Consider the following 22375-nt stretch of genomic DNA (forward strand, 5'->3'; position numbering starts at 1 on the left):
GAGGAATTATATTTGTTCTGTCCCCTTAAAAACCTTACTAACTAGTCTAGATCTATGCCCGATGCTTAATTGAGTTGGCAGTTAAATGGTAATCCTTCGTCAGTATATTGTGACTGGGTTGGATGTTACCATGGTCTGGCATTTCATTGTGATAGCACTATAAAAGTGTTCATCAGTAGTCCCTCATACACTGCCTTCATTTGACCTTGCTGTTATAAAGAATTTAAATCCCAAACAAACAAAAACCTATCAAAACAAACAAAAAACCCAACCCCTAAAAATTCATTAGTTTATAAGTAGTAAATTCTCCTAGGCCTTTTGTATATATGTATAGTCATCTTTAAATATATGTCATTGATTGCATGGAATTTAAATTATATACTTAAGGCCACACCAAATTAATCAGTTGTTCTTCGGGAAACTGGTAAAAAAAATTGGGGCGAGCGAGCGAAATTTTTTTTTCTAGCAAAAAATTTCCATTTAGAGTTTTCAAGAGGCGAAGCGTTCAAATGATGTGCGAGCGATATTTTTTTCCATTATTTTTTTTTCATTAAATGTTGGAAATAAACTGAATACCATATTGAACAGATGTTTGTGTCTATTTGTGATCAATTCAAGTACATGTATATCATGAAGTGATTTCATACACAAATAACTAAACAATTGTATGTAAAATCCAACAACAATTTAATACCTGATCTACTTGATCAAATCAAACTTAACACAGTTCTCTCATTTATATGGAACAAATACCGGTATAATAGAAAATAATGTATAAAACAAAAGAAAATTGGCACAGAAAAAACAAAATCACTATATCATATATAATTATCTGGAACAAAAATAATAATACCATATAAAACAACAGAAAATTGGCATATTAGAAACACAATCATTAAACTGTATATGGCTGGGAATTCAGCATCTATCAAATATAATTGACTTGTATTTAACAGTAAAACTAAGGGCTTTTCCAGTAAAACATCTACCCTACCCCAGGAGTCCAGTTTGTTTTAGGGGTACCACCCAAAGAATTTATTTAATTAATTTTAATACACAGAAGTAATTGGAGCGAAATCTAACCATGGACAGAGGTGAATTGTTTTGGAATCCTGGGGTCATTTAGATATTTTAATGGAATAGCCCTAATACTAAGAGGACAACTGTGAAATGATGAAATTGGAATAAAATAATTCCACATTTTCACATTATTATTATGGAATACAAATAAAAAAAATATCACATAGGTACTGACCTTATTTAACAAAAAATATCATTCTTCAAAATAAAATAAATACTTTGATTGTTAATTACCACATTACAAAAAATTTCCAAGGTGGTAGTTTCCAATTATTGTATATAATGACCCATGTATTGTATATACCATTGATAATAAAATACTGTTTAAACCAAGGTGGTAGTTAATACTGCGGATAAAAAGGTCATAAAACGTTTCATTGTTCTCCGCTTCGATCGCTGTATTTACATTTGTGCACCCGACCCCCTCTGTACACTTACTATAAAAATACCCATACTATTCCAAGAATTTACAGCAGACTATCCTCTACTCCTATACGTATATGAGGTCTTATTCCACCTGACTACATTGGTTGATATCGTTACATGACAGCCTGTCAAAAGTTTCCTGTCGTGTAAACCTCTAATGTTATTGGAGTAACTATCCTCGTGCTAGGCCGGAGCCTTTCCGCCATTTTTTTCATCTCTGCATCAGGTATCAACGAAACGCTTGTTTGGGTCGGTGTTTCAAGCGTCGAAATGTGTTGTAATAACCGGAAAAAGAAGTCGGAAAACGGAAAAAAAATCCGGATTTGACGATTTTTCCGGAGGTGCGGGAAAAAATTATTTTTATTTTTTTCTCGACTTTGATATTTTTGGAGCGGGATTCCCGACGAACAACTGATTAATTTGGTGTGGCCTAACAACCTAAATATATTTATCATTCAGAAGATTATATCTAAATACTTTATAAGCAATATATGGTAGGTAATTAAAACTATGTGTTTGATGTTTGTTGATCAAAAGCAGATTATTTATATCTACGACATTGGATGACTGTCAACAGTGATGATTGATTCAATTAAATGGGATACCATGAATTTGTACTACTCTTGGTCTACAAATCGATTCAATGACAGCTGTTTCAATATGCCAGAAATGATCAAATATACGATAAAATTGGTGCGAATACGGCTTTTATTAATCACAGATTATATTCAGTTAAACGTCGGATATTGGTAGCAAAAAATTGTCGGAGCTTATGATGTTGGCTGTCACTGAGTGCATTTGATTACCGTTAGAAGATATAATGGACCAATTGCATGCTTTACAACTTTTTAAAATGGTGATGCTTTTCAAATGTCTAAAATATCCTGTTACATATTTTTGGGTTTTTCCCTCTTGGAACTAGTGCATGGAATTCCCAGAGAATATTCATTTAGAATTTGAGATTATTGTACTTTGAACAAGTGTCATGTGACATGCATTTGTACCGAATGACCTCATACAACACTTTGTCATTGTCCAACTTATGCACCATTAGTGCGGAAGTAGGGTTACTTTGTCATTGGGGTAGGCATTCTAGAAGTTGATCAGGAGATAATAATGGTGCATCATTAGGAACAGATATGCAACTATTTGATTGGATGTTTTCATGGTTTTGTACTCGATGACCCTAATATATTGTTTGTTATAATCTGTATTATGGAGTTTCACTTGATGCAGGTGATTAGATGGGTAACTAAAGAGGATCTGTTTCCTCCATTCAGCCAGGAACTTATAGGCTTTAAACTGCTTTTTTATATTAATTAATTTCCTTCTTTTCCGTTCTTCCGTGAAATGTGTTTGAAACCTGACTCAGGTGTTGGTACAATCTTGTCGCTCAAGGAGTATTTAGATGTTTGCACTGTAGATTCCTAGAGTTATCTGTTCTTCACTTGTGTTGCAATAAGTGTCAAGCAAGTGCACACAAACTCTGATTCTAATGGAGAATTCTGTGATATATATTATATTTGTATTTGTGCAAATGTACTTTTATTCATAGGATGACAGGTTTAATCTCAGTTTGGGGACTTTTGTCAATGTTATTTTGTCATTTCACCAAGGTTAGTGTGGATCACAACCTTGCCTGCATTAGAAGTCATAAGTCAGTGTTTATTGGGTTTAACCCAAGAGTCTCCATTAAGAAGATGGTGCACTGATCTAATTGTAAAGGACACCAACTGTCCAAGTGTTGTTTTTTTTCTGAAGTACAGTATTTCAAATGTTGTTATAATATTTCAAGATGACTATTGTATCAATATCTAGATATTTGGGAGGAAAAAAAACATTGACCGAGATGGCTTTTGTTATTAAAAGATAAACTCGGTTGCATTCACTAGCCAGGCTAATTATATAATTAGTCAGCTTTGCCTGCATGTACAGAAAGCTTTGAATCCAAAACATTTCCTTATTGTTAGCTCACCAGGACGAAGTCCGGGACAGCTATTACTATATATACTCGTCATTCCCTTTAACCTTGGCTACAGTACCTGGGTATGTTAACAGTATGAGATTGGGCTTTCATATTTGACGTGTTTCTTGTAACCTTTCCATTGGTACTATATTTGCTGACCTGCTGACCTTGACCCTCCCCTTTTGACCTACTTTTAAAAAACTAATACCAAATTTCAACCCACTTGGTGAGCTATGTTGCCTTCTGACAAGTGACAACCCTCGTTAGGTTTTATTATTATGTTAGGAAACTGTGTACCCTACATATCTAGTGTAGTTACAAATGTAGTAATCCATGATAAGTGGTGGTGAATACTTGGATCACTAAATATTGATAAGATAACCACACCCATCTTGATTGTCTCACGAAACACATGTACTAGATATAGCCTGGCCAAAATTTTGATACCTAGTTGATCTAGATTTGAACTTCATCTCTCAAAGAATTTTCAAAACTTATTGTGTTGTTTGTACCATTTGGTGTAGCTACATATATGTTATCTTGTATTTAAAGGAATGGTTTAAATGTTGGCAATAAAAGAAATAAAACTTTTTAATATGGACTGAGAAGATGTACGTGTTTTTAACCTGAAGTTCTGAAGTTTCCTGGTTTTGAAAAAGGACATTAAAAGAACTTTGAAAACTCTTATCACTCTCAGGTTCTTAATTTTAACTTTTAAATCTCTGTCCTTAACACTTTTGTTTACAGCATTTGAGAAAGATTCTGTTGTAACAGAATCTAAATCAATATACTCAAAAATATATAGGATATATATGTTTTCATGGTTATCATTATGGGATACAAGCCAATTATAACATAATCTGTATGTATCATGCATGATTGTTAATTGATAGATATAAAATGGTGCCACAGTGGCCGAGTGGTTAAGGTGTCCCGACACTTGATCACTAGCCCTCCACCACTGGGTTTCGAGTTCGAAACCTACGTGAGGCAGTTGCCAGGTACTGACCGTAGGCCAGTGGTTTTTCTCCGGGTACTCTGGCAATCCTCCACCTCCAAAACCTGGCATGTCCTTAAATGACCCTGGCTGTTAATAGGACGTTAAACAAAAACAAACAAACCAATAATTGATAAAACAGCCATCTTGCAGGATGATCAGTAGTTTCAAATATTATAGATATGACATGTTAGTAATGATATGTATCAATAGTCGGGCCATGACATTAATGACTGACATATATGAATGCTGCGTCTTTAAACAGGCCTCAAAGTGGCGCCTATTTTAGTGGCCATGGCACCTTAAATTCACAATTGGTGACCAGTTATTGACCTATAAAGCGCCTGTGCTATTTGGTTAATCAATCGAAAAAGTTACAGAGAGATGTGATATTGATCTAAAGAATTAAAAGATTTTTTTCATAACTTTAAGACAGCTAGGCCAGGCAACTAAATTTTCCAATTGGTGCCTAGGTTTTGTAACTTGGTAGCCAAATAGGCCACCTGGTACAAATATCCCTGGTCTATTAAGTAGCCTTGCGAGACATGTTAAGTGTGACAATTTGTGGTATGGTTTTTTATACTTTAATAAAAAGTAAAAATATTATAGATACTTTGAGATACTAATATATATATATATATATATATCATAACTAGATTAGTATCTAAAGGATATATATATTACTGGTGATGATACACATCCCATGTGGAGTACGTATGCATAAAATAACCAATACGACAATGATTATTTTACAGATAATTCATAGCATAAGGAAAATAGCTGTCCGACTTTTATCAACCTTGGGGTTTCTTCGGCAACAGAATGTAATTCATGCAGACCTCAAGCCAGAAAACATATTACTTCGTGACAGTAAGTATTTACTTAAAATTGGTTCAGATATTGGCAAATTAAAGTTTATTTCATAGAAGTTTTTCTCGATTATGGATATTTATTATCTTGACTTGTTTGGCGTATCTATATTGAATGTGAATTGAACTACAGAATTTTGATTCATTTATTCTTCATTTTTGGTTTTATCTTGTGTTAATATTGTTGTTGCCTAATGTTGTTTACATGTAAGTTTATGCTGTTTGACTTAATTATGACCATATTGCATTAGATTTGCATACAAGTTTTTTTAATGAGTTGGCCTTTATACATCACTCAACAAATCGCTACAAAGTTTGAAGAAAAGTTGATTACAGAGCCATGTAAAAAACAAGCTACTGCAATAAACTTAAAGGTCAGTTGACATTTTAATTTATACAAAGTCCTGGTATGAGGGATATTTGGGATAGAATAGTCCGGTGTCATTGTTCCATATATTTTTGGGTGGTGACAAGACAGGAAGTTGAATGGTGTCACTTCCTGTGCGGGCGGCCATGTGCTGGTGGCTGGTGATTGGGTAGTGATTGATGCTGATGGTGACATCCTGGTCCCCATCACTAAACAATCAACCTGACCCTGCGCCTAATTGCAAAAATAGTAGGCACACAATTTATGGTCTCACACAAGTCCCGAACTGTCTGTAGTCTGGTCATTGGAATGATTTGTTTCCTACAAGTGGAGTCAGCAGATAGCCATGGCCTACTTTCCGTCGCTTGTTGAGATCAGATTTCCATGTGGAGTGACATCATGTCCCATAAAGTTTAATCAGGCCTGGTAAAGAGCCGGGACTTGCATTGTGGGTTTTGTCATCAACTTTTTTTTTTATGTGGCAAGTTAAAAGGCTTTCAGGGTATTGGATTCTAATGGACAGGGATAGAGTCGTCGAAATTGAATATATGCTCACCCAATCGCATGGAGTGGTGCTTCTCAAAGCTTGGTCTGCTGCTATTGAAATCAGATCAAATCTATTTCTCTTTCTAACATTTTATTTTTATAATGTGGATAGCATTATGAATGTGTGTACTGTGTCTTTATTTATGTTTTGTGAATAAGACTTCTGGATTGTGAGTCTCATTCAGGAAATAATTAAAATCATTGTATATTTAGTTGAATTCATGCTAACAGTTCCTGCCCCAAGCCCTGGTCCTAAATCCATGTGCATTTGTCTGTCAGCTCTGACGACAGCACTTTTTGTTTATAGCATTGCAAATTAATCGTGTTTTGTCATTATGTTAAATTTAATGCCAAATAATCTGACGAGTATTTTGAAATGTGTTTTTTTAATTTTCTTATTTCAATTTGTGAAATTGGTACTGGTGAGAGTTATAAAGAAGACAGTTATTGGCGATTTGCCTGCCCAGGAATTATGTGCTCTGCATGTGGGGTGTAATCACGGCATATCTGTAACCCGACAATTGACAATGTCCTGTAACAAGTTTTATGGCGATTTATTGTGAAGTAAGAGGTTTTTCGCAATCTCATTAAACTAAAATCTGATCTAGCTCATTTCCTCTGACCACTGAAGCGTAAGTGTGTGTGGCGGGTGACTATTGTGGTGTAAGATGTTACAGATATGGAAGAACAGTTTACGATATTAAGCGTATAGATTATCTGCGCCATTGTTGTCACCTTGTAATACCACTCTATATGACTCCCTGAAAAATTACATATTTTTATCTTGCATTTTCCTTTCATGTACGTATCCTTGTATACAAATGCCTATAGTTATGATGTTAACCTCCTATGCCAGGTATACAAATGATTTACGTATACAGTAGAGCTACCTGGGCATTTATATCATTAATTACAACATTGTTACAGGAGACATGTAGTTATAAAAAGTCATATAGACCAAGTTATCAGATTTCATCATTTTTTTTATCCTAAAACCTTTTGTTCTTTGAGACTTTGACTCAGCAGATTCCTGTGTGAAATGAAATGAACTAAAGACAATGGCTATGATTCTAAGATAGACTGGTACATATCATCTGAGTAACATATATTGTTGTAGTTCATGGCTGTACATTTAGACAGCTTTATGTACACGTATCAAGTATTGTTGTTGTAAATAAGTTAAATAGCCGATATTCACACTTGATTTGCTTTCTCCCATTGCATAAGGAATATTGTATATATATATATATATACATGTATGAACACATAAGTATTGTATTGACTGCATGTAAAATCATATGGTCATGTTACTAGCCTTTTGTCATGATTAATCTCATTGTGATAATGGCTACATGTACTGAAAGGGGCCGCAGTGGCCGAGTGGTTAAGGTGCCCCGACGCTTTATCATTAACTAGCCCTTCATCTCTGGGTCGCGAGCTTGAGACCAACATGGGGCAGTTGGCTGGTACTGACTGTAGGCCAGTGGTTTTTCTCCGGGTACTCCGGCTTTCCTCCACCTCCAAACCTGGCACGTCCTTTAACTGACCCTGGCTGTTAATTGGACGCTAAACAAAATAAACCAAACCAAAGACATGTGCTGACTTTGGTGATCCAAGAACTTCACAAATTGACATCAGAAGACTGATGTTACTTAATAAAGAGCAGCATATTATCAAAAAAATGGCTGTTCCATATATGTTATAGGACCACACCACCTTTTTTTGCTAAATTGCTTCAACATTTCTGTAGGTGAATACTTACTAAAACTAAAACTAAACTTATTACTTGCATGTGCAACTCCTCTTTGTCCAACATCATAGAACTTCATTGACTGAATATGATTTTATGCAATTACCAGGTGTACATAATCATGATTGTGAACATCCATGTGACTAAGAGATGAAAACTAACATCCTCTAAACACAGAAATGTTATACGGAGTCTGGTCAATCAAGTAAATTGTTCATGGGTTCAACAAGGCATGGTACAAAAGATGCCTGACATCTGTAAATAGGAACTTAGTAATAGCTATGTACGGAAACAGAGGAGGAAAATGTAAAGTGCTGACCATATGATAAACATTGCATTACTTCCTCATTATCCCAAATGCAAGACATGCTGACGTATGGGATCCAAGTAGACAACTGGCAACAGGGCTAAAGGCCATCCATTAAAATTTTATTTTTTGCAAAGTATCCAAAATGATCAATTTCTTATTTCAGGTAGTAAAAGAATGAAGTAAAGTTCCCTATGATGAAGTATGTAGTAATATATGTGGACCTTTGATGTTTTATAGGGAATGATCTCAGCTCTGTGACTGTGATTGATTTTGGAAATGCGATCCAGCATGTCCATAAAGAGATTGCCTTGTACTATGATGACTTTGAGCTCCAAACTCCTTTGTACAGAGCTCCAGAGGTAAGGTGTAGACTTAGGCAGAAAGCCAATGAAAATAATGCCATCGTGAAGTACATTGCAATTTCTCTGCATTAATCAGAGGTGTTTTGTTTTTTAAAAGACTATACATGTATGGGTGGGCTTATCCCCGAGCATGGGCTTATACCCAGTAAAATAGGTACACAAGTATAGCATGCATCTTTTAAATTTAATCTTAATTTTAGTTTTGAATTCTAATTAGAAATTACCTTAAAATCTCAGGAAAAGGAAATTCAAAATTGTGTTAATGAATGCATTTCTTCCTCCTCCTAAGATAACAGGTAAGGACCAAATAGTAGGTTGGTGTTAGCTAGTCTGCACAAGGCAAGATTATAAATTATGTAATTAGTGCCCCTGCAATACACCTTTAAAACGAACTGGCAATGAAGAGAAATTAGAACTGTTTCTATCGTAGAAATAAAGTCATTCATATGAAATAAACTGTTATGATAATGGAAGGAAGATAATTTCCACATCTAAAAAAATATCCAATACACATCTTTTTCTTATAATTGCAAATAATGTATTATTTCATTTTGATGTGCATATTGTCAAACAAATATTGAGAAATTATTAAAATGATTCGCATTATCCTTTTGTGATGAGATACATCAGTCTTTGTATTACTGATCATGTCCATTAATCAAGGCAACACTTGAAGCATTTATTGCTCATATTGGCTTTTGATCATCAGGTAAAAACTACCCTCTACTTTTAATACATGGTATGGCTCTCTAGATCTCAAAAACATTAATGCAATTATTCAATCATTGCTGATATTACGGCTGATTTGTACACTATCCTATTTCCACATGAATGGACATGGGGCCAGAATCTATGTAAGTGATACTCCAACCTGTTACCGTGGCCCAATCATTTGGCCATAAATATGGACCAGCCAACCTATCATTACCCTGTAATTGGCTTTAACATTGGGCTGCTTTTTTTCCAGCAGTTAGCTTTATTGTTGGAGTTTTAAAAATTTAAATACAAATTTTAGTGGAAAAAAAACCCCTTATAAAATGTTTTTATTCAAGTATTTTACATTTCTAATCGCATGTTATCATGAAAATTGCATCATTTGGCAATTGTTGATGTTTTTTCTGATGTGTATGAACTTTTCTACCTCCTACATGTCAAGGTGACCAGGCTTAATGTGACTAGGCTCAGATATACATCATAAACACAGGACATGATTTTATTTGGAATTCTGCAGGATATAAAGAAAAGTTTGCTAAGTAGACCAGCAATGAGAAGATTATGAACCCAGACTCCCATAAAGTAATGATCTGTTTAATTGATAACAATAGCAGTATCAATGGTATCAATAACCACCCTCCTCAGCGAAAAGGTTATCACTGTTAATAATGATGGCTTGCATGCATGTTAGCTTTTACGGCACAACTTCATCATTAGGGCATTGTTTGGGAGATTTTGACTAAAGCTTACACATGTGATTTGGTCGTGTATAGGTAAACACTTCCTACCCTGTTGTGTTCATAGCCTGATGGCAGCAGTTGATAGCCACCGTGGGGTGTCAGTCAGCCTGTGTTTATTGTACCCAGACATGATTTGTTACCACATGATGTGCTAACTGCCCATTAGTCTTGTGTTACTGTCCACCAATTTACACACATGTTGATATTGTCATGAAAATGATAAAATATCAATAGAAAGGGATTTAGGAAAATTGGGGTATTTAAAGATGTCTGCAGTGTTTTGATTGTGACCATGTAAACTTTGTTTATTGTTTGATCTTGATGTACTGTTAATTCTGTAAACATATAATGAAAATTGTTCTGGAGCCCTCTAGTGAGCTTATGCCATACTGGTTCGGGGTCCAGCATTCGTCCATCAATAATTTACTTCTTCTTAACCGCTGATCAGAATTTAACCAAACTTGGTAAGAATTTGAAGCATCCCTAGGTGGCTGGGATTGAATTTATACATATGATGGAGCTGACAACCCCCCTCCCCCCCTCCCCCTCTACATTCATACATTCATCTTTTTAATAGAACATGTTTATTGCACAGACAATTAAGAGAAAAGACAACAAAACAAAAAACAAAACAAAAAAGAGAGAGAAAAAAATATGATACAGAAAATGTCAAACTTACATTGAACCATGGGTTGATAATTTACACATTAGGTTATATTTCTGAAATGTTTATAGCTGATATGTTATAATTACAGGCAATATTGGTATTGGTACATATTTTGTTAGTAATGTGTATCATTAATTGTGATGATATATAATGCATTGTTTGTACATCAGGTGATGTTTGGGATGCCCTTTGGTAAGGAGATCGACATGTGGTCACTAGGATGTATACTGGCTGAGCTCTACCTGTCCAAACCCCTCTTTATGGGCAACTCCAAGATGGACATCATGAAGCAGGTAATATAAGGTTAACCTGACATTTCTAACCAGCTCTCATTTAAATCTTACTCAGTGAGTGGTAATAGTATTCAATTGTTGTCAGTATCTTTTTTACCTAATACTGAAGCATTTATTGTCAATAAGATCAATCAGTCATGTAAAGCCAGTAAATCATGTTATTCATTGCTGAGGGAGGTTAGGGATGATAACAGTATCATCAAAATGTATGTATACATTTGCTTGGAATTTATGTTCTCACCACATGAAAATGGTGTATGGTTGATGGAGCCACTGAAAAACCATTTTCATGTAGGATCTCACTGAAACGTTATACCAGGGACATGATAGCATGGCTCTTCACTTAGTTACTTAATATACTGATGATGGGTTAATGCGAAGATTAAATTAAGCTTAGTCCAATGATAGTCGGGTGGCACAGTGGTAACACACTTGCCTTTACCCTAGGCGGCCGGGTTTTGATTCCCTGATTGGATATGAAAAGGGTTGGAGTCACCTTGGCTTGTTATCACAATTTCACTTATAAGTTGTCCGGCACACAAATAAACTTAATCGAAATTCAGACCAATGTCATCTTGAAAATCTTGTTATTTCTACTTTTCTTGAATGGATGCATGATAATAGAGATTTATTGTTCACCTTTGATTGGGGCATGGCCAAAATAGGTCCTACTGGGCACATGTAATTCAGACCCATGTGACATGCAAGATTGCCACCATGGCAGCCATCTTGAAATCATATCACTATAACAAGTTCTCCTGAATGGATGATGATGTAAAGAAAATATCTTCATTAGTGAGTAGAGTTTCATACACAAGTAGTTGAGGAGATACAGTATATCAGCTGTCTGTCCATTCATTATGGTATTTCCATCTGGGTAGATGCTAGCTGATTTTGATAAGTTTCCTGATTACACAAGCAATACTTTGTTACATATAACTGTTATATATCTTATGTACATATCAACATCCTTGTAAAAATCACACAATACAAACACTAACAATGTCCAATTAATTGAATTTCAGATAACTTCATTACTAGGACCGTTCCCTGGAAGGACATTCCAGAGGGGGAAATTCTACAGTAGTTTCAAACACTTCACCGACAAGGTGGAGCAACCAGATGGTATGTTAAAGATTGACAACCTTTCAATTTGTACTGTTAGAATAAGGTTCATTATAAGTCATTTTCTGGTTCTTCTCAACAGGACAATTTCCCTTGCTCAAAGTCCTATTCTTATAAATACAAACAGCACAGACATATCAAGAATCATGGTACAAAAAACGATGACTCCATTGATAAACAGAGATGAGTCAAAATTAAATACTGGCTCTGTCCATTTAGCTTATCACATGGTGGTTTATTAAACACAAATAAATGAGCTTCTTAATGTAATTCTGGTAAACTACTGTCAGCTTACTACACTTTATGGGAGAATTTGCATTAGGTAGGGTCCGGCTATTATGCCAGGCGGTCCAGGTTTCATCCCAAGCAGATTTATTGAAACATGATGTATCATTTATATATCATGAGTAATGTTTGAATTAGTCTATTGCACTCGATATTAATTTGTAGATCTAATCTGAATAACATATTCTATTAACACAGCTACAGAACTCCTCCAAAACCATCTCGGCTGTAGGGACTATTTGCTTGCAGACTTTTTGTCTGGACTTCTCCGGTACAACCCAGGTAAGATAACATTCACACATAGTACCTGTTACTAAAATACAAATATACAAAACTCAGTGATGTATCACTGCAATGACTTGTGTTACTTTTGAATATTTACATGGTTAATAGAAACTTTTATAGGATATTCTGATTAATGTACAAGGAAATATTTTCTCTGCATTTCCTCCTGACTTACCTCACTTTGTTACATGGATTGGTTGTCATCAGATGTTTTTTTTTATAAAGATAACATAAAAGCATCTACTTACATTCTTACAAAAATTGTACACCTCAGTTTACTATATAAACAACCATACAATATCTAATTTGTAGAAATTCTATAGAGTTCTACCTAGATCAATTTACAAACATTCTTGTAGTACTGATTGTGTCACAATAGGTTTCTGTTTTAATAGCCAAAAAGTGTGAAATAGTTGTGAACATTTTAAAATCAAAAAGAAGAATGTCTAATGAAGCAATGAAATTGAAATCCCAGTAGAAATTAAGTCAACAGCATATATATATATATATAAGCTGCGGGTATTTCTGGCTAGGCAATTGGGTGCCGTAGATCGTGAGTTCGAGGCCCGGTCAGGGCACGAGTCAAAAAGTTGTCTTCCTTCGTCATTTGTGTTGCTAAGTTATATATCTATTTATTAGCACAATGTATCATATACACTATGTGTTGGTGATCCGAAGATATAGATTTGAATTTTCTGTCGTAGTTGTACCGAGAGAAATATATATAATATATGTACAATTTGTATCCATGTATGTAAATACATTGCGTTCCAGGTATTCATATCATCTTACAGACGACTTCCACAATGATCATGTCAGGGTATCGGGCCGACCATCACTGCGCCATTGAAACTTTCCTTTTTAAGAACGCCGATGTGGCGCAGCGGTATAAGCTGCGGGTATTTCTGGCTAGGCGATTGGGTGCCATAGATCATGAGTTCGAGGCCCGGTCAGGGCACGAGTCAAAAAGTTGTCTTCCTTAGTCATTTGTGTTGCTAAGTTATATATATATATATATATATATACACACCTGTGCTTTTAACATATACTTTGCCTAAAATCTATTATCCTGTGACCCTTCAGTTCTGTATTCCCCAATTCACGATCTATTGGTTGTCTGATTTTATGTAGTTATGGGATAATCCCACCAATTTTGCTTAAGCTGAACTTGCTGCAAGTAAGATATTTTTATGCTGACAGTAGTTTTAGAATTCATTAGAAAGAGTTCTTAAAAGGTACAGAACAGAAAAAACATTTTCAAACTTATACAGAATATCCCTTTAACATATTGTCCTTGACAGTTTCCTTTGAAATTGGTATCGAACCAAAATCAATACTTTCAGACCTTTAAAGTAAATGATGAATCCTCTGTAAACAGGAGCGTTTTGAATTTCAATAATTAACCTTATTTATTTTCAGATGAACGGATGACTCCATTTGAAGCGGCAAAGCATTCCTTCTTGGCTCCCGAGTTTCCCTTTGGCTATCTTTTACCTCCATCTTCAGACAGTATGCATTTTTCTCTGTTGTACTATTTCCTTGTTCATGAATTAGATCTGTTTACACTTTAGCATTCAAACAAATAACTGTAGTAAATAATGAAGGAAGTGATATGTCGAGGACATAAGCATGGTTTGGATACTTGAGACTTTAGATATCGGGATTTGTTTAGATCCTGGACTTATATTTTGTATATTACATGTACATTTGATTTAAAAACAAACAATGGCTGTATTTTACATGATTCCCACAGATATGTCCTTGAATTTCAGCACTTGCCTGGAAATGTCTTGGATTTCAGTGTCGTACCTTAAAAGTTTTGGAATTTAGCATAAAGGCCTTGCAAAGCCCTTAAATTCATGTCTTTGGTGTTGAAATAGACTTAAATAAACAATTATAATCTTTCTTAAATTTTCAGTCTTTGTTTGAATTGCAATCTACAATCAATTTCATGTATTTATAATTGTATGATTACAACATTGTTAATGTGACAGGACCCAAGAATTTATATTGTGCTACGTAACTGTCAAAAACTACGTAACTGTCAAAAACTATGTAACTGTCAAAAACTATGTAACTGTCAAAAACTACGTAACTGTCAAAAACTACGTAACTGTCAAAAACTATATAATTGTCCAAAACTACGTAACTGTCAAAAACTACGTAATTGTCAAAAACTACGTAACTGTCAGAGTTTCACCAAACTTTAATTAGTGCCCATGAAAAGTTTTGGAAAAATCCTTGAAATTAATGTCAGAAAGTCCTGGAAAAGTCTTTGAATTGGATGACTCAAAGTCTGTATGAACTATGTAATTTGGCTAATGATAGATGTCCATACCATTTTGATCTACTGACAACTAAAATGACAAATCATTAGATTGTTTGATTTAAAGACAATAATCGAAAGAGTATATATTGAAAATGAAATGTTACATCCATTCTTATACAAAAAGACAGTTTACCTTTATGTGGTGCAAAAGGTAAACAATGAAAAAATCAAAAGATAAATATTTTACATAATCAAATTCAGATTTAGACAATATACCAGGTTTATAAGTGTATCAGTTCTGAATTATAGAATATTAACAAAAATTTTGTGTTGCGAGTTCAGAGTCATATTCAAGACACCCAGGTAAAAATTGTATAAAACAAAAGTATAAACATGATGTTTTGAGGAATTGGTAACTCATCCAAATTGACTTTGTTGAAGACTATATAGCATCTGCATAGTATTGTTGTGTTCAATGAAAAAAGTTATATTATCTAATTGAAATATTTGATAACTGTTAAAACTTGTTTTCTGTCTACAGATGGCAGTGTCTCCTACTCGGCAGTTCACCTCAACAGTACCAAGTACAAACATCGCCCTACAGTAGCTGCAGACATCCGTAGGAGTCAGCCAAGTACCTATGACATACTTAGTCTTGGAACTGCATTGAAGGAGGAGGAGGAGGAAGAGGAATCACCCTTGGAGGGTGGTGATACTCCCAACAAATATGGCAAGGTGGCTAAGGTGGTCCCAGTGCAGAGGGAACAATCACTTGGTAAGGATCAAAGAGGTTCAGGGGAAGTAACTCGGCAGCAAAACAGTGGAAGGAATCAAGTCACAACAGAAATTACAAGGAAAGGGTTGTCACATGTTCAGAAAGTTAGGAAAGGGAAAGCGGAGCAAAATTGTTCGCCAAACCTCATTAATCAAGAGTCTACACTAAGGGACACAAGGAGAGAGCAAAGAGATCTACAGGATCATAAAGAGCAATGGGAGACCAATCGGTCAACAGACATACAAAGACGGAGGGAAGCATGTCAAAATCAATTTTTGGCCAAAAAAAGAAGGGAGATAGAAAAAGAATTACTCGTTGGTCATAGGACAAGGGAAGATCAGTACTACAACCCATCTCTATCGATAGAACATCCATCCACTGGCAGGTGTGGACCTGCAGGGAGATCAGAAACTATCAACCCATCTCTATCGATAGAACATCCATCCACTGGCAGGTGTGCACCTGCAGAGAGATCAGAAACTATAAATCCTTGTTCACCTGCTGATCGCAAGACTGGAAAAACAGAAGTAAGCAATAATATGAACAGTAATAGAGTAAACAGCCATTCAACTAGGAACCGAGAGGAGAGAAGACGATTTGATATGTCACCTGTAAAAGAACAGCAGTCTTTGATGGGAGGAAACACTATGTGGAAGAATAGGGTTGTTAGAAATGTAACTCAACAAGAACCTGTTGAAAGATCACAGAACAGTGGGAATGATCAATTCCAATCAACATCAGAGGATGAAAAATTAACAAGGGAGGATGCATTGCCACATTTGAGGAGACATTACAGAGGAAGGGAGGTAACTCCAAATGGTCACATTAATCAAAATATCTCCTGGAATGCTGGCAGCATCGGAAGGTGTTACAGGTATGATTCACAAGCTCAGGAACTTCAAAGTAATCATGAGGAGAGAAAACTTTCTAGGTCTCAATCTGACTTCAAAGATATGAATGAAACATTTGTAATAAACTCTGACTCTGACTACTCAACAACTTTTACACACAGAAAATCACAGTGTCAAAACAAAAGGCAAAGTCCTGATGATCAGAAAAATGAAATAATCAGACCTTGTCCTGGATGGTTTTCAAGGAAACAAGATAATGACGGTAGCTGCAAATATAATGACAGTATGTCTGAAGAACACTTAACTGTGAGACGCAGCATTCATCAGAATCCAACTGCTGAATCACAAGTCAGTATAAGCAGAGAATTGAAATCTAACTCCGATTCAGTGAGAAGTGAATATGAAGATCGTCTTCCAGGGAAAAATACACACTCACTGGATCAACAGTGTAATCACATTAAGCAAACACAAACTCTGGATACCAATGGAAAGATGAAACATACCACTAATTTCTGCCCACAGTCTCCTGGGTATGGTAGAAAGAAATTAATGCTTATACCTCCGTCACCTGTGTCATTATCTCAGGAATCTGTCAACTTTCAATCCGACTCTGAAAGACCAAGTCCATATAAACAATATCACCAGGAAAGTCCAAAGCAGCAAACGAAGAATGGCAGACAACTTGCCTCTTTAATGAAAGCTATTAGGGAGCAGCAGGATTTGGCAGAATATGATATGTCTGAAAAAGAATCAGATCAACAGTTTGAAGTTGAAAGTAGGACAGCCAGAGATCAAAGAATCAAAGGCAGCAGAAATGTAAGGTTACCTAAAAAATGTATGTCTACATCCAAAATGTACGACTCTGTCTCTGAAGATGAGATCAAATCATTTGAAGAAAGTCTTGATGGAAATGGACATGAAATAAACAGGAAATCAAGATATAATAATTCTACTTTTGAAACTATTGTGAGGCCCTTGACACAGTTTCCAAGTTGTAATAACTTGGAAAAGAGACAAGATTACCAAGAACAAAGAAGGAATCCAGCATTTACATCAAATGTATCTAATAAAAATGTGAAAGAAGAAAAATATTTTAAAACTGATGAGGCTTCAACAAACAGGGTTGCACATTGGAAAAAGAAACATTTACGTCAGTCTTCACCTGATGTAGTTTCTACCTCGAGACAAAACTTTGTATGTGATGGAGACAACACTGAAGACTCCCAGTGTCCTGTCAACCAGAAGTCTGCAAATACACACAAGTTTTCACCAGAGGCACCTAATGTGTCTTCAGAGGAACCCAAACACTTGAAAATCAAAGCTAAATGTGAATCTGGTAGCAGAGCACAAAGTCAAGTATATAATGCTGATATGTGTGGCAGAGCAAGTAATGATGCTGGCAACAACTTCGTTACCTTGGACCAAAATGACAGGAAAGAAGTCGTTACATCTGAAATAACATGCAGGAATCATAGCCGGGTTGATGAGGAAACAGTAAGCAGCAAGACACAAAACAGAAAGACACTTAAAATATATGATCACAATACTGATAAACTTTCAGATCACGACATTACGAGAAAGGAATGCAAAATTCCTTCATCACAAAAGATATGTCGGATAAAGATACCTTTATGGAATCCGAAGATGGGTATTCTTCAACAGCATCTACAGAGTCTGTTGTAGTTAGACGATCTAACAACAGTATAGAGGGGATCTGATAACAATAGAGAAGGGGCCTTACCAACAGACTCCCATCTCTTATCAAGACCTCAAGAATCAGAAGTGCTTAAACCAGATTTGAGCAGGCAAGTCTTGCAATCGAAAGTAAAAGTGAAAAAAGTTGCTAAAAAAAGACTGAATTTTACACAGGCATTGAAACCTCTCAAAACAAATAAAACTAAGTTCAAGACACTTTCTAAACCAAGAGTGACTCCTGTTTCAAATCAGGATAACAACAGGGAAGAGGAAGGTCCTTATGTTTTCTTAATCACTCCAGAAAAAAATGTCTCTTGTCATTCAAAAGAAAATGCCATGGAAAATTCTTCTGTATGTAGGAAATCCAAACAAATGCATTCAAATACAATTTTAGACACAAGGACGAAAGGAAGGAAAAATTGCTCTCAAAAGAACCCTGGAGAAAAGCCCATCCAAGATTTGGAAAAGCAACCAAGGAAATATAGAAGGAAGAACTGCTCTCAAATAGACTTTGAGGAAAGCCGTAACGAAGATTTGGTTAAGCCACAAAGAAAATTTCATAGAAGGAAGGTAGGTTCTCCAATGAGCAGTGAAGGAAACCCTAGCCAAGATTTGGGTAAGCAACCAAGGAAATTTCAAAGGAGGAAATTTAAAGATAACTTTGTTGAGGAGGAATTCAACCAATCTAGGCAAGAACAAACACAAATCACCAGGTCAAAGGAAATACAGGATGAGTGCATAATGATGAATGAGGAGAAATCATCACTCCAGTCTTGTAGAAATTCAAATGATGTTCAGTTTTACAGAACAGACTGTCAGGTTACAAAAAGAACGAGTGTGATGACAGGAGAAACACAGCAACCTGCCCAAACAGAGAATAATATTGGACAAAAACATAAACGAAAAGCTGTTAGTTTTCCTAGAACAGGTATGAAGAGGCAAAAATCGTCCAATAACTGGGATTCTGACTGTAGTAGTAAGATCAGTTGTGAAAAATTAAGTGGGCAGCTCAACAAAAATGGCATGGAAATTCAACACTCTTCAGACAGATTTAGTGATTGGAGTAAGGACAAATCGGACAGGGAATACGGTGAATGTGTTGAGGACAGTGAAGGTGAAGTGAGGTCAGACTTTGGAGCTGTGGAGGAGGATTGTTTATACACAGAAGTTACGAAGTCAAAAAAATGCAGACCTGGGGAAAAAACGGCAGAGGAATATAATGTTCACCATAAAAAGATTAAGGAAAGTAATGAAACAGATAAATGGCAGTATAGTGTTCAACAGTACAAAACAAATCTTCCAGAACATGCTGTATCGGAGGACGATTATCAAGCAGCACAGACTGTGCATGTGGTCAAGTCTAGAAATCACCGCCACATGTCACCAAAGAAATCACACTCTACTGGACATCAGCACAAAGATAGTGTAGGATTAGAAGGAAAGTCTGCAGCTAAAAGATGTAATATGGTTGCTATTGGAAAATCCAGACGGATTACCGATATTGATGGAAATACATTAGTGAATAAGATAGAAAATAGGAAAAGTTACTCACAAAACAGATTCAGTAGTGCCATTTCAGAAGATAAAATTCAACAGCACCATCTTGGACGACCATACAGAGACCACAGACATGCCGTGATGCAGAGGGAAGAGATGCAAAATGAGATGTACACTCATTCTTCAGTAGAGGAAAGTGTTGGTGAAGATGAAATGTATTCCTCAGGTTCAGAAGAGGTATTGCTTGTGTAATGTATTACAGTAATGGAAATCTGTATCTATATCATTATATTAATAACTCAAATAGTTTGGTTCATTGCCCTTTTCTGTCAAATTGTAATGGTTTCTTTTTAAAAACTGAAAGTCAAGAACTTGTTACGGAGAGCCAGTGTCCTCATGTAAATATCTATTTGCACAGGTACTAAACTTATCTGTAAATACAAAATGTACACCTATTGTATACTGTACAACTGTTAAATTTTACAGGATAATATATTGTAGTACTAATTGTTCCAGTCAGATCCAGTTTGCGGGTATTTTATTTGTGCAATTATGCCTTGCAAACCTTCTGCAGTAAATTGTTGTACATTGTATATGTATCTACAATGTATAAATATTCCTTTGGTATTTTCATTCTATATTAAAGCCCCCCACCCCTCTTCGAATATTAGAAATGATGCAGTATATTGGGTGTACATGTATTGACAGATGGAGCTGGTATCTGGTCTGTGTATGGCCAACATGTACTGTGTAATTGACCAATAGGTACGTACTGTGTTGAAATGCTATAAATTTTCTTTACGAAAATGACATTGACCTACTTCCAAGGTACTCAAATATAATATACAAGTATAAACTAACGAAATGATCTGAAAGACCATTGGGTGTAGTGCCAGAGTACTTTGATATATTATGTATACCAGTCATGCATATTACATTGAATTCAGGAGTCATTTTGAAGTGCCGCCTTCTTGGGTTTAGGCTATATACAGCTAGATATATAGAATGTGAATGGGGAAGTATTTGCACTGTTTTTTTCTTTGAGAAAGTTTCTCATGATTGCTGAAATAACCAGGGACATGTTAGTTAATGCGTACAAAGTGGTTTGTCTGTTTTTAAAGGTAATATTTCAGGTATATATCTTCACTGACCTGCAGATGTTACTGCAGGCCTTGAAAATCATTATTGTCAAGGTTCGTCTGAAAACAACAAAAAATCATCAGGTCTATCCTCATTTTATAAAAGAACAACTCTGGTCCAACCATTTGGATTGCAATAAACGAAAACAGCCCTGGTGACTGACACAGGTCCTCGGTTTGAATAAATACATGGCACATACTATCATTTTATGTGATTTACTGTACATGTAATGAATATTTCATCAGTATATTATTGCTAGTCTACTTTCATAATTATATATGTGGAGCCATTCTGTTTTATAGAAAAATATGTCTTCTGTGGTATTACAAAAACTGCCCGATATTTTGTTGGAGCTGTGATAGCTCATTCAGTTAGAGTGTCAGCCTATGTAACCTCAGGAAAGCTGAGAAACAGACTCGTCTGTGCTGCAGTGGTGGTGTCCTTGGGCAACACACTTTACCCCAAATTCCGCAATTGCTCTGAATGGCACGCCATGGTCCTCTTGTATGTTGCTGGGTGAGGGAGCCACCAGCTACTACAAGGAGACGCTGCCTCAAAATGACCCTGGCTGTTAATCAGGCCTTTAAAACCAACACATTTTGTTGTCAGACTGAGTACTCTTTAATTTTGTCTTAATCCTTGAGGTATGCTGTTGTCCATCTTCTATTTTATCCAGAACATTCAGAACCAATATACAAGCTGCATGAATTGATTTCCGTGAAATTTCCAGTTTGCTAGATAACCTTTTTATGATACAAAGCTACATAGGCTATATTTATTGGTAGATGTAATAACTTGTGCCAGTTGCAGAAATGTTGACAAGGAAACTTACCTGGTGTTCTTTGTGTATGAGGATCACTTTGTTCAAAGAGTTATTTCACTTATAAACAATCTACATTGTATACATCATATTTTTATGGTGAATATCAGTGATTCCTGGTGTTCGCCATATAAGGGTATGTGCTATGACAGGTGTGACTGTATATTTGTTTTGATATTTATTCTTGTATTAAATTAAGTTGATATTTAAATTATAATTGAAAGTGTTTCACTGAAGGATTGAAAATTTGCAGTACACTTCTTTAGGATAAATTTGATTAGGTCCCACTATTACAATTTGTTAAATTTATTATAAAACCTCAGTGTGACATATGAGAAAATGTGATATGATTAAGGCAGCTTTTTCAAAATAAAATATTCCTTGTGTTTCCGTGTCTAGAGTTTTCATTGCACTGTAGCTACATCAAATACTAGTGGAAATTTCCTCATTGTACACGCCTTATCTAAACTTCCACTTACTGTACTAGGTGTGCACGAGGACCATTTCTCCCATACTTCATAGGAGAATCCTTCGTTTTGGTAGAGA

General features: G+C 35.6%; 1 protein-coding gene across 1 annotated transcript in view; it reads left to right on the forward strand.

Annotated features, from left to right (window-relative positions):
- LOC117323602 (probable serine/threonine-protein kinase yakA) overlaps positions 1–22215 on the forward strand; it is a 46866-nt gene extending 24651 nt beyond the window's left edge. The window contains exons 6-12 of the mRNA XM_033878914.1: positions 5225–5339; positions 8549–8670; positions 10965–11087; positions 12113–12212; positions 12696–12779; positions 14202–14291; positions 15593–22215. Coding sequence (XP_033734805.1) covers positions 5225–5339; positions 8549–8670; positions 10965–11087; positions 12113–12212; positions 12696–12779; positions 14202–14291; positions 15593–18360 — 3402 coding nt within the window. The 3' untranslated portion in view covers positions 18361–22215. The remainder of the gene's footprint in view (positions 1–5224; positions 5340–8548; positions 8671–10964; positions 11088–12112; positions 12213–12695; positions 12780–14201; positions 14292–15592) is intronic.
- Positions 22216–22375: the final 160 nt, after the last annotated feature.

Source organism: Pecten maximus, chromosome 3 (assembly GCF_902652985.1).
Source record: "Pecten maximus chromosome 3, xPecMax1.1, whole genome shotgun sequence".
Taxonomy (NCBI): Eukaryota; Metazoa; Mollusca; class Bivalvia; order Pectinida; family Pectinidae; genus Pecten; species Pecten maximus.